The sequence below is a fragment of the Pinus tabuliformis genome, chromosome 1_2 (assembly GCF_031772625.1).
Source record: "Pinus tabuliformis cultivar Carrire ecotype Pingquan chromosome 1_2, CPIR1, whole genome shotgun sequence".
NCBI classification, from domain to species: domain Eukaryota; kingdom Viridiplantae; phylum Streptophyta; class Pinopsida; order Pinales; family Pinaceae; genus Pinus; species Pinus tabuliformis.
Genome location: NC_142298.1, coordinates 797,215,705 through 797,228,938, shown reverse-complemented (window position 1 = coordinate 797,228,938; position 13,234 = coordinate 797,215,705). Strand labels below are relative to the sequence as shown.

At 38.7% G+C, this 13,234-nt stretch overlaps 1 protein-coding gene across 1 annotated transcript in view; it reads left to right on the top strand.

Annotated features, from left to right (window-relative positions):
* LOC149208304 (uncharacterized) overlaps positions 1-13,234 on the top strand; it is a 356,138-nt gene that overhangs the window by 176,018 nt on the left and 166,886 nt on the right. The window contains exon 6 of the mRNA XM_089398295.1: positions 12,146-12,304. Within this exon, the coding sequence (XP_089254421.1) occupies positions 12,146-12,304 (159 nt within the window). The remainder of the gene's footprint in view (positions 1-12,145; positions 12,305-13,234) is intronic.

The window sequence follows — 13,234 nt, the reverse complement described above, 5'->3', positions numbered from 1 at the left end:
AATATGCAGTTCGCGAATCAATACCCCTTCTTCACTCCACCAATTGCTACATATCAATGAAGAGCAAAACTTGAGCTCTCCAAATTTGATGGTAACGAGAAGTGCAATGTTGCATGGTTCAATAAAGCAGAAGAATATTTTGAGGTTTACAATATTGACAATGATGATGAAAAGATCAGGCATGTGTCCATGCAAATGGAAGGCAAAGCATATAATTGGTATATGTGGTGGAAAAAGACGACACTTGCTATCAGTTGGAAGAAATTAAAAAATGCATTCTTTAAGAGGTTTCAAGGTGTCAAGGAAGAAGAGTTATTCTCAGCACTCACTAGACTACAACAAAAAGGAGATGTGGACGAATACACTCGAGAATGGGAAACTTTAGCTACACGAGTACCTGGATTATCAGAAACTCGTCTCATTCAGTCATACATCATGGGACTTAAACCCCATCTCTAGGCCGAGCTTGAGCTTCATGACATCACTTCTATAGAAGTAGCAAGACAAAAGGCAAAAACTGCTGAAAAGAAGCACGAAAAGATGCAGTGGCCAAAAGTTGAAAGAGTATATTCGAGACGAAGATTTCCCCAAATTGCGAACACAGATAATACAAAATATGTTCCACCACATCTCCGTGAAGGAGAAAAAACTAACTTGGAAATGCAAAGAATGAAAGAAGGCAAGTGCAAACATTGTGGCAAAAAATGGGACCCTAAACATAGATGTGCTAAGGGAAAAGAAACCAAGAACCTGTATAAGTGTGAAACAACTAATGATTCAGACAGTGAAGAATCAGACGTAGAAGAGATCGAAGATTCTCCACAATTTTCTCCAAAACCAGATAACGAGAATATTCCGCAAGTGTCATTATCGGCCATGATAGGTATATCGCAACCCCAAACATTAAAGTTAAAAGGTCATATAAAAAAAACAATGTAATGGTTCTAATCGATACCGGTAGCACCCACAACTTTTTAGACTCAACTATGGCGAAAAGGCTCAACATTTTCACATTTCCTATGCCCAACATGAAAGTTATGGTAGTTGATGGTAAGAAAATTGAAAAGGTAGGGAAATACCATAAAGTCAAATTACATATTCAAGACTATAATCTAGAGTCTCCGTTCTACATTGTACCATTAGGAGGAGTGGATGTGGTCCTAGGTATCCAATGGCTACAAACCCTAGGCACTTACTCTGCCAATCATCAAAAGCAATTTATAAAATTTAAATGGGAAGGGTAGAAATACAAGTTATATGGGTTCCAACCCCCTGAGAATCAAATTGTATCATCATCTTAGATGATGAAAATGATCTGGAAAGGAGCACCAACTTATTTAGTTCATTGTCATCAATTAGAAATGCTAACTTCAAATACGATTAAAGAAGAATCACCTAATGTTCAAGAACTAATTCAAAAGCATGAGAAGGTGTTCCAAGACCTTCCAATGAAATTGCCTCCTAAAAGAGAAATCAAACATACAATCAAAGTCAAATTAGGATCAAATCCCATCAACATCAAACCATATCGATATCCACATCATCAAAAAACCGAAATTGAGAGGTTAGTCCAAAATCTTTTAAAATGTGGCATTATCACAAAAAGTAGAAGTCCATATGCTGCTCCAGTTGTATTAGTTCGAAAAAAAGATGGATCGTTTACGCTATGCATAGATTACCGAGGGCTAAACAAGATAACGATTAAGAACAAGTTTCCAATTTCATTTATCGATGAAATGCTGGATGAACTACACAGAGCTAAATACTTCTCAAAATTAGATTTGAGATCAGGGTACTACCAAATAAGGATAAGGTTGGAAGACATAGCAAAAATTGTGTTCTGTACACATGAAGGTCACTATGAGTTTAAGGTAATGTCTTTTGGTCTAACTAATGCTCCAGCAACATTCCAAGCCACCATGAATGAGATATTCTATCCATATCTAAGGAAATTTGTGTTAGTGTTCTTCGATGATATTCTAATTTATAGTAAAACATGGAAGGAGCATCTACAACATTTAGAGCAAGTTCTCACTGTATTAGAAGAGCATCAATTTTATGCCAAGAAATCCAAGTGCACTTTCGAGAAAGAGGAAGTAGAGTATCTCAGACATATAATATCCAAGGAAGGAGTGAAAGTAGATCCTAATAAAATCAAGGCTATAAGAGAGTGGCCCAAACCAATTAACATATCCAAGTTAAGGGGTTTCTTAGGGTTAACTGGATACTATCGAAGGTTTATTAAAAACTATGCCCATGTAGTTGCACCTCTGACAAACCTTCTAAAGAAAAATTCATTTCATTGGGATGATGAAGCAGAAAAGTGTTTCGAAGACTTAAAAGAAATTATGTCTAATGCACTTGTATTAGCAACTCCTGATTTTTCAAAACCATTTATAATCAAATGTGATGCTTCAGGTTTTGGTATAGGAGCAATATTGATGCAAGATGGTCATCCAATAGCTTTTGAAAGTAGGAAGCTGAATAAGCGAGAACGTCTTAAGTCTACATATAACAAAGAGATGCTCACTATTATGCACACACTAGCCTAGTGGAGGCGATATCTTTTGGGAAGTAAGTTATCCATACGAACAAACTATAACAATCTCTAGTACCTCCTCCAACAAAAAACGCTCTCTGAAGAACTGTTAAGTTTAGGTATGTTCTATGCTAGAGCAATTTATTTAAATTTTCACAGTTAGCAATCACATCAGCATTAAGATAAACTGCAGATAGAACATAAATATAAATTGCAGAAGACAAGCCAAGACAAGAGGACACAAGATGTGGCGCTAGCCAAGGACAAACCCCACAATTGGGGGAAACCCTTGATCAATTCTTCTTTTATGTTCTTCAAAGTTCAGCAGAGAAAGAGAGAGAGATAGTACATTTACAACAGAGGTCAACATTTTGAATTATCTAGATCTAGCATAGATCATTTCGTATAACGATGAGATCAGTTGAAGACATTCTACTTCAACTGATTCTCCAAGGTGACTCCTTCACCTATCATCGTGCTGCATCTGGTTCTCTTGCTGTACCACTGCATACTGCACCATGTTGCACTAATCATGATTATCATCATGCTGTCCATGTCCATGATCTTATCCATCATCATGTTGCCCTTCATGTCCATGATCTCATTCAACTTCATGCTGCCCATGTCCATGATCTTATCCATCATCATGCTGCCCTTCTAATGTGCATCATCATCATGCTATTGTCCTAACAGATGGCATTCTATCACTGCTGTTCATTGTGTTAGGGCTGCTACAGGTATGCCATTCTATCACTGTTGTTCATCATTTACGCCTCCTAGTTACACCTGTACCTCAGAGACATCTCTATGCTGAGATTGTCTATTTGATGACCTTGCTGCTCTTTATCACCCTTGAATGCTGGTCCCTGTACCCGAGTTCATTTCACTTCTTGACAGCGGCTACTATACTCGGAGGCCAAGTGTTACATGTCTCCTTTGACTACGTTTTACTTCTGGACAGTGTAGTGTATAAGGCTTCTGTACAGTGTGTTAGGGCCTGTTCATAAGGTTTCTTGAACAGTGTATTAGGGCCTGTTCATAAGGCTTCTTGAATAGCATTTTAGGGCCAGTTCATAAGGCTTCTTGACAGTGTGTTAGGGCCTGTTCATAAGGCTTCTTGAACAACGTATTAGGGCCAGTTCATAAGACTTCTTGACAGCGTGTTAGGGCCTGTTCATAAGGCTTCTTGACAACGTGTTAGGGCCAGTTCATAAGGCTTCTTGACAACGTGTATTAGGCCTCTCCTTAACCACGTTGACAATGTATAGGAGCTCCCTTGACTGCAACTAGGGCATGGCTTGACTGCGGCCAAAATACTCCTTGTTGGACTGCGGATGAGGGCTCTTCAAGAGCAGCAGGTCAGGCCTGTAGTTAGGGAACTTAGGACTGCGGACAAGGCCTCCCCTTTACTGCGTGTAAGAGCCTCCTTTAGCTGCATAAGGAACCCTCCTAGACTGCAACTTTGGACAACATATGAATCTCCTTAGACAGCATATAAGTGTCTCTGTTTGCTGCGTAGATCGACCTGCGGCTAGGGCATCACCATTAGGCCACCATATTACTCTTGGTGTCTCACTCCTTATCCAAAAAACTAAGACGTGGAGAGGAGGAGATCACCTCAAGAGTGTGTCTTCCAAATGACATCAAATCCTCTTCTATTTATACCAAAACGTATAGGTTGAATAGACATGACGTTTGGGCTTCTTGAGCCTACATAAGTTGCTGATCGGTTTGATAATAATTCCATAATCAAAATAAATTCATGTCTCCATAAATACTTATCGGAATCGGATGTTCTTTAGATCAATCCTACACCTCTCGACGAGAGGGATCCAATAAAAATATCAGCTGCCATAAATAAGCTGACCCACATGGAGTTTGGTCCTAGTTTCCAACTTTAACACTCCCTCTCAACTAGGGAGAACTCCATCCACTGATCCATATGTCCAACTGTACTATCTCTGCCATTAGTGCCCTGCACTGCCCTGCCCAGCTCTGCCCAGCTCTGCTCGGCTTTGCTAGCTCTGGCCAGCTCTGCTCAGCTTTGCCAGCTCTGCTCTGCTCTACTGGCTTTGCTAGCTTTGCTCTGCTCTGCTCAACTTAGCTCTACTGAACCATGAAGAAGAAGAATTAATCGAGAATGTCTCATACCATTCTCCACTGACCCGAAGTTAGTCTCAGAGTGCGTACCACTAGTCCCAGACCAGTCTCAGCTGACCCAAAGTCAACATTATAGTGGGCACCACTCCTACTATTGGTCCCAGACCAGTGTCATTAGTCTTAGAGAGTGTACCATTGGTCCTAGACCAGTCTCAACCGACTCGAAGTCAGCGTCATAGCATGTACCACTCTCACTGGCCCCAGACCAGTCTTCCATTGACCCTAAGTCAGTCTTAGAGTATGTACCACTGGTCCCAGACCAGTCTCAACCGACTCGAAGTCAGCGTCATAGTAGGTAAAACTCCTAACACTGGTCCCAAACTAGTATCATTGATCCCAGATCAATGAAGTTCATCCTAGCATAGGGAGTACAGTAGTGTAACAGTCCAAAAATAAATATCTAATTTAACATTAAATTTAAATGAGAGTGGCACTTACCTAGCCCAATAAACATGTAATTAATAAAACTAAATTCAATTATGAATAGTGCTTACCTGTGGTAGAAGTAGGCTTACCGCAACAAGGTTTTGGGGACGACTCTCCACCCAACCATAGGCTCAATTGCGCAAGGATTTGCTACAACTGGCCACCCCCGAGCCCTCAATCAACGTACTACTGCCAGTGACTCCTAAGTCTTAGAACACCATTCTCCCAAGAGAATGCAAGATAGAATCTCAGAATGATGGAATGTAGGAATGCCTCTCATCTTCCTCACCATCTATTAAATAGAACAACATTGGAAGGGGAACCACATGCACACACTCCATGTGTCTACATGCAACTTTCTTTTGATTTTTAGCTTTCTTGTTTTATTTCTTTACTTTTCTTTTGATTTTTAGCTTTTCTTATTTTATTTCCTTCTTTTTTTATAGTTTTCTTGTTTTATTTCTATTTATTCTTATTTAGAGTTTTAGTATGGTTATTACTATTTTTATTTTCATTATTTTTATTTATTTCCCTGTATATTTTTAAATATCATTTATTATTTAACATTTATGATTTTTTATTTTTATTATTTATTATTAAGTGATTTGTTATTTATTATTTATTTATTTGTATTATTTATTATTTATTATTATTTATTATTTATTATCTTTATTATTTATTATTAAGGGGAGGGATATTACAGGTAGATACAACGATGCATCCATCGGTACTACTATGGTCCCTATCCTCATTTCTCTACTCATTGATTAGATGAGAGGTACTTCCCATGAGTCCCATACTGCATGGGTAGGATGCCTTGACAGGAGAACTTAATCAATCTTGTCCTCACAGGAGAACTAATCATCCTGCTACACAATTGCCATGGAGAACACATCATCTAGGCCTCACAGGAGAGCTAATCATCCTGCTACATAATCGTCATGGAGAACACATCATCCAGACCTCACAGGAGAACTAATCATCCTGCTACATAGGAGAGCAAATCATCCTGTCCCACAAGAGAGCGAATCATCTTGTCCCACAAGAGAGCGAGTCATCTTGTTTCATAGGAGAGAAAATCATCCTGTCCCAGTGTACACCACCAGGGGAGGGTGAGTCACCCTGTGGTCATATGTTGCTCCAGTAAGAACCACAAGCCCCCAGAGCTCCTAGAGCTCAATGTATGCAACATGCAGGACCCTTGTACAAGGGTCTCTCAACGACTCCAAGTCATTCGAGAAAATCACAAATTCGATCTTTCCCCGGGGCTCTGACAAAGTGTATCGACCTGTACATCATCTTAATGCGATGGAGCTTCCTTGCTCATCGACTTACCATATCCCAGATAAGGCAGTATCTGATGTCTATCTGTTGGAGCAATCGTCGAATACAAGATTCCTCAATAATCAAATACCACCTCTGGTTGTCACAGAGAATCACAGTGGTATTCATCATGTGTACTCACTAAAGAGTTTCCACAACCAGGCAACTTCATACGAGGTCATACTCGTAGTTATGTATCCGGTCTCAGCAGTACTTATAACAACCGACTTCTGCTTCCTGCTCATCCATGATATCGAAGCAAAATCCAAAGAGAACCAACACTGAAAAGAGCTCTAGTGATCCTCCACATTGCCTACCCAGTCAACATTCGAATAATCATGCAGTTTTCATATTTTCAACAGTGTATCTCAATCCATGAGAGATTCTGCCTCGAAGATATCTCAGAAGATTCTTGGCACCAATCCAGTGAGGCTCAACCAAATATGAGCTCACCATGCTAAATGCAAAATATATGTCCGGAATCCAACTCCCTCTTACTTTTGCAAATGAGAGGGTCTGCACTTGTTCGAAATAGTTCGTCCGCATAAGGTGTTGGTATGAGAGGTCTATCAACCACAACCTTCGGGTAATGGTTTGGATTGGTTTCACTCCTAGTGAATCTCAGCTTCATCAAACAGCTATCAATCCTCTCATACTACGCCCGAGGTGTTTTGCTTCAAGCCATAGAGGGCTTTCTGTATACATGAGATTCTCGTTCATGAATCTCAAACTCCACGGGTTGTTCCAAACCTGTGGACCTGCTACATGAGGCGAATGGTCCCCTTCTAAGATTTTCCTTTGGTACAACTCAGACATGTACCTTCATGCTCTTTTTGAATTCAGGCATCCCGGTCACCATCTGACTTACAGACCTCCGGCGCTGAGTCAATGGACATGGTCCCCAGTGGACTTGATACAACCCTGAATTCTAAAACATCTTTAAAAAGAATCTGTGTACTTTTCCATCAATGAGTGCCACCCTAAAACCTTTGGCTTCCATTTTTGAGATGGACACCAGGTTCTTCTTGCGATCAGGTACATAAATGTGATTTTGGGGCTCCTTGCTTTCTTTGAAGAGTTGACCATTTCCTTGATGACCTGCATTACCAGTCATTCCTTTGATCATTGAAGATGTCCTTGGAATGATTGTTTTCTTCATCAAGAGATGTGTCCCTATCCTTCAGACACTCCTTCGCACGATGGCCGAACTTATTGCAACCAAAGCATCTGCCTTTCCTTCCAGCCTTAGATCCGAACTTCCTAATGAAGTGATCTTTAGATGGGCCATCAGAACCTTCCGCTGCGCCATTCTGATAAAATTCTCTGCCTAGACTTCACCCTGGGTGAATTATGAGGAACTCATTGATCCTTTTGTCTTGTCCCAACTATCTTTGGTGATTGCTCTTTCACTCTTTCTTGGGCATTGTCTTCGCCTCAGCTCTGATACCATGTTAAGTTTAGGTATGTTCTATGCTAGAGCAATTTATTTAAATTTTCACGATTAGCAATCACATCAGCATTAAGATAAACTGTAGATAGAACATAAATATAAATCGCAGAAGACAAGCCAAGACAAGAGGACACAAGATGTGGTGCTAGCCAAGGACAAACCCCACAATGTGGGGAAACCCTTGATCAATTCTTCTTTTATGTTCTTCAAAGTTCAACAGAGAAAGAGAGAGAGAGATAGTACATTTACAACAGAAGTCAACACTTACACTTATCTAGATCTAGCATAGATCATTTCGTATAACGATGAGATCAGTTGAAGACATGCTGCTTCAACTGATTCTCCAAGGTGACTCCACCTATCATCGTGCTGCATTTGGTTCTCTTGCTGTACCACTGCATACTACACCATGTTGCACTAATCATGATTATCATCATGCTGCCCATGTCCATGATCTTATCCATCATCATGCTGCCCTTCTAATGTGCATCATCATCATGCTGCTGTCCTAACAAATGGCATTCTATCACTGCTATTCATTATGTTAGGGCTGCTACAGGTATGCCATTCTATCACTGCTGTTCATCATTTACACCTCCTAGTTACGCCTGTACCTCAGAGACATCTCTATGCTGAGATTGTCTATTTGATGACCTTGCTGCTCCCTATCACCTTTGAATGTTGGTCCCTGTACCCGAGTTCATTTCACTTCTTGACTATGGCTACTATATTCGGAGGCCAAGTGTTACATGTCTCCTTTAACTGTGTTTTACTTCTGGATAATGTAGTGTATAAGGCTTCTGTACAGTGTGTTAGGGCCTGTTCATAAGGCTTCTTGAACAACATATTAGGGCCTGTTCATAAGGCTTCTTGAACAACGTGTTAGGGCCAGTTCATAAGGCTTTTTGACAGCGTGTTAGGGCCTATTCATAAGGTTTCTTGAACAGTATATTAGGGCTAGTTCATAAGGCTTCTTGACAGCATGTTAGGGCCAGTTCATAAGGCTTCTTGACAACGTGTTAGGGCCAGTTCATAAGGCTTCTTGACAACGTGTATTAGGCCTCTCCTTAACCACGTTGACAGTGTATAGGAGCTCCCTTGACTGCAGCTAGGGCATGGCTTATTTGTGGCCAGAATACTCCTTGTTGGACTATGGATGAGGGCTCTTCAAGAGCAGCAGGTCAAGCCTGTAGTTAGGGCACTTAGGACTACGGACAAGGCCTCCCCTTTACTGCATGTAAGAGCCTCCTTTAGCTACATAAGGAACCCTCCTAGACTGCAACTTTGGACTACGTATGAATCTCCTTAGACAGCGTATAGGTGTCTCTGTTTGCTCCGTAGATCGACTTGCGGCTAGGGCATCACCATTAGGCCAACGTATTACTCTTGGTGTCTCACTCCTCCAAAAACCCAAGACGTGGAGAGGAGGAGATCACCTCAAGAGTGTGTCTTCCAAATGACATCAAATCCTCTTCTATTTATACCAAAAACGTATAGGTTGAATAGACATGACGTTTGGGCTTCTTGAGCCTACATAAGTTGCTGGTCGGCTTGATAATAATTCCATTATCAAAATAAATTCATATCTCCATAAATACTTATCGGAATCAGATGATATTTAGATCAATCCTACACCTTTCGATGAGAGGGATCCAATAAAAATATCAGCGGCCATAAATAAGCTGACCCACATGGAGTTTGGCCCTAGTTGCCAATTTTAACAAGAACAACAAAAGTGGATTGAAAAAATTGCTTCTTTTGACATGGAGATATTATATAAAAGGGGAAAGGACAATGTAGTCACAGATGCTCTCTCCAGAAAATATGAAGAAACATCCTTGTTTGCAGTCTCATCTATAATCCCAGAATGACTTAATGAAATCTGAAGTGAGTATGTGAAAAATCCAGAAAAAATTGCTATAATCAATAACCTCCCTCAGAATTCAAAATTTGAATGGAAAAATGATATTTTGTGGTACAAGGGAAGGATTTACCTAAGTCCAAATTCCAAATTTAAAGTCAAGGTTCTCAAAGAGTCCCATGATTCACTGTCAACTGGACATGTAGGTTTCTTTAAAACCTACTATAATGCACGTCAATCATTTTTTTGGAAGGGAATGAATAATGATATTAAAAAATATGTAGCAGAATGTGATCAATGTCAGCGAAATAAAAGTGAGAACATTATGACCCTAGGTTTGCTCCACCCTTTAAATATTCCAAACCAAAAATGGGAAGAAATATCAATGGATTTTATTGAAGGATTACCCATGTCAGATGGAAAAGATAAAATTCTTGTAGTAGTACCCAGAGTCACAAAGTATGTACACTTCATAGGAATGAAGAAATTGGATTCCAAAAAAGAGATCACCGAGATATTTTGCAAGAATGTCTACAAATTACATGGATTTCCTAAAGTCATTATTGGTGATAGAGATGCCAAGTTTAAAGGGAATTTTTGGAAGGAGCTTTTCAAACATATTGGAACATACCTCAACATGAGTTCTGCATATCACCCTCAAACAGATGGTCAAACAGAAATTGTCAATAAGTGCTTAGAAGCTTACCTTCGTTATTATGCAACAAACAAACAAAATAAGTGGGCTCAGTGGTTACATCTCACTGAATGGTGGTACAATTTAGCTTATCACACTTTCGCAAAGATGACCCCATTTCAAGCTTTGTATGGATATGAACCTCCTAAATGGAAGGATTTGGCCATTTCTGAGATAAAAGTTCCAGTAGTTAAGGAGAAATTAGAAGAAACCCAAAAAGTTTTTCAAACATTAAAAGAAAACACAAGTATTGCAAGAAATCACATTAAACAAAAGGTCGAATGACATAGAACAAAGAGAGAATTTGAAGTTGGAGAATGGGTATTTGTTAAACTTCAGCCTTACAAGCAATTATCCCTAAAACAAAAGGAAAAAACAAATTAGCGCCAAAGTTTTATGGACCATATCATATTAACAAAAAGATCAGCTAAATAGCATACAGCGTAAGCTTCCTAGATAATAGTCGAGTTTACTACATTTTCCATGTATCTTGTCTTAAAAAGGCATTGGGCAAACACCAATCAGCACATACAATGCTTCGGATATTAGATGATGAAGGGAAGTTCATATTAGAACCAGAAGGAATTGCTACCACTCGAGAAAGGAGGTTACGATCTCAAGTAACTAAAGAATACCTGAACAAGTGGAAGAATTTGCTAGAAGAAGAAGCCTCTTGGGAGACAAAAGCATTTCTCCAAAAACACCCGACGTTACGTATGCAGCATGCTTTGAGGACAAAGCATCTTTTCAAGAGGAAGGCAATGTTATGTAAAAATTAATTAGGGTAATTTTAGGTCAATTAAGACAAAAGGGCACGATCATAAGATCATGCCTTTTCCCAAAAGGGTATCCATGGCAGTATATAAGCCAAGGACCCTCAGTGTAAAGTTAAACCATCATCATTCAAAAGTTATTAATAAAATACATATGTTTCTCTCAATTAATGGGCTGTTCGCTCCAGAATTCCAAGATGAGACCCAAGTTGTGGCACAAACCATTAGAGATGTTCAAACTTCAGATAGGTCAAATGATCAAGGGACGATCTTCAAGAGGAAAGAGCAAGCAATAACCAAGAGCTTCAATCTCGAACTGTTAATTATTTATAGAGTAAAAAATGGACCTCAACTTGCACTCAAGCATTAGCTTGGTCACTTCTAATTTTCATGGTGTTCTTGGAAAGATTGTGTAAAGACATATTCACGTGGTAGTGCATTTTTAATTTTTGTGCACAGTTTTGGGAGAATTTCCCAAGTATCTGTCTGTAAACATGTAACAAAAAGATTCTATGTTACAAAATGTTGCTTTGTTCCAGTTCGGCTTCTGCGTCTGTATATTTTATAAAATATTCATTCGCATAGTTATAGGCTATAGCCTTAGTTTCCTTCATACTAATTGATGTTACATTATGAAGATACTTCATACTTTTGATACTATAACTCTACACAGATCGCAGATGTCCAAACATGAATTTGTCTATTATTCACTTCTTTATGTAAGCAAACTGTTCTTGTATTTCAGAATATATTTTGAAATGCTCTTGACTTAATAAAAGTAGCAAAGTTTCCAAAGTTCCCAACAATATGTATATCATTGAACTCAACAAATCTGCAGGATTTGAGATTTTATAATTTTTCTTTTTCTTTTTTTCTGTCCTTCTGTTTGAATGATCATTTGCTTTGACCCATTCTGCAGGTTTTGGGAGGTTTTGACAAGGAGAAATATGAAACTCTTCGAAAATGGGCTGTAGCTTCTGATGGAACACAAGTGCCAATTTCCATTGTTTATAGAAAAGATCTGGTAAAACTAGATGGCACAGATCCTCTACTTCTTAATGGATATGGCTCATACGAGGTATGCTTGTTTGCATATCTCAACATGATTATGGATCATTACATTAAAAAACAAATACTTAATGATTCACTCAGACTTATTAAGAATGTCTTGTTGTATTAGAGGAGAAAAACTTACGTAAATATTATGGAGCTTGTACAAGTCAGCATAAAAAATAAAGGAATACCTTTAGCAACTGAAATGTATTTCCCTGCCCCGTTCATTAACAAAGTTCTTACAAAAACTCACACACAGATATTGATGTTAACAAAATGGTTTTGATTACTCAAACGTTAATTAGTATTCATAGTAATTGATATAGTGTACTGACATGTGCCAACTCTAGCTTGCTGGTAAACTGCTGAACAATCTCATCTTGTTTAGAATGACTGCCAATAATAGTCATGTTGTAAAATTTGGATCCAGAAACAGATGACCATCAACTATAGAGTAACATATCAGGACTAGGAGGTCTGAAGAGACTTGTGAGTTTCATCAAACTATGGAAAACCATCCAAGAATACATTTTTATTGATATGACTCAAGAAACTACATGAACATTAATGCCAACATATTGTTTGTTATATCATCTAAGATAGCAATGTTTGTCTTCTAACAAGGGTAAGTGCACTTTGAGATATTATAGGTGGCAATGGAACTTGTTTTGCTATTTCTTTAAATGATCACATTAGATAACTTCGGTGCTGTCTTCTCATATTCAGGTAAATCTTCCAAATAAATTATTGTGTTTGGCTTGCAACGTATTTAGTTTGTTAATTGTCAACATTTTTTGGAGTTATAATCACTTGGTTCATGTGCAACATTTGAAATTGCAGGGCTTTATATGGGTGCAAACAATATTTTTAGTTAGAATATAAAGTTCAGTATTCTTCATTGTGTTTGCACACGAAATTGCACCTTGAGAATGATACAAATTAGTTCAAATAAAAT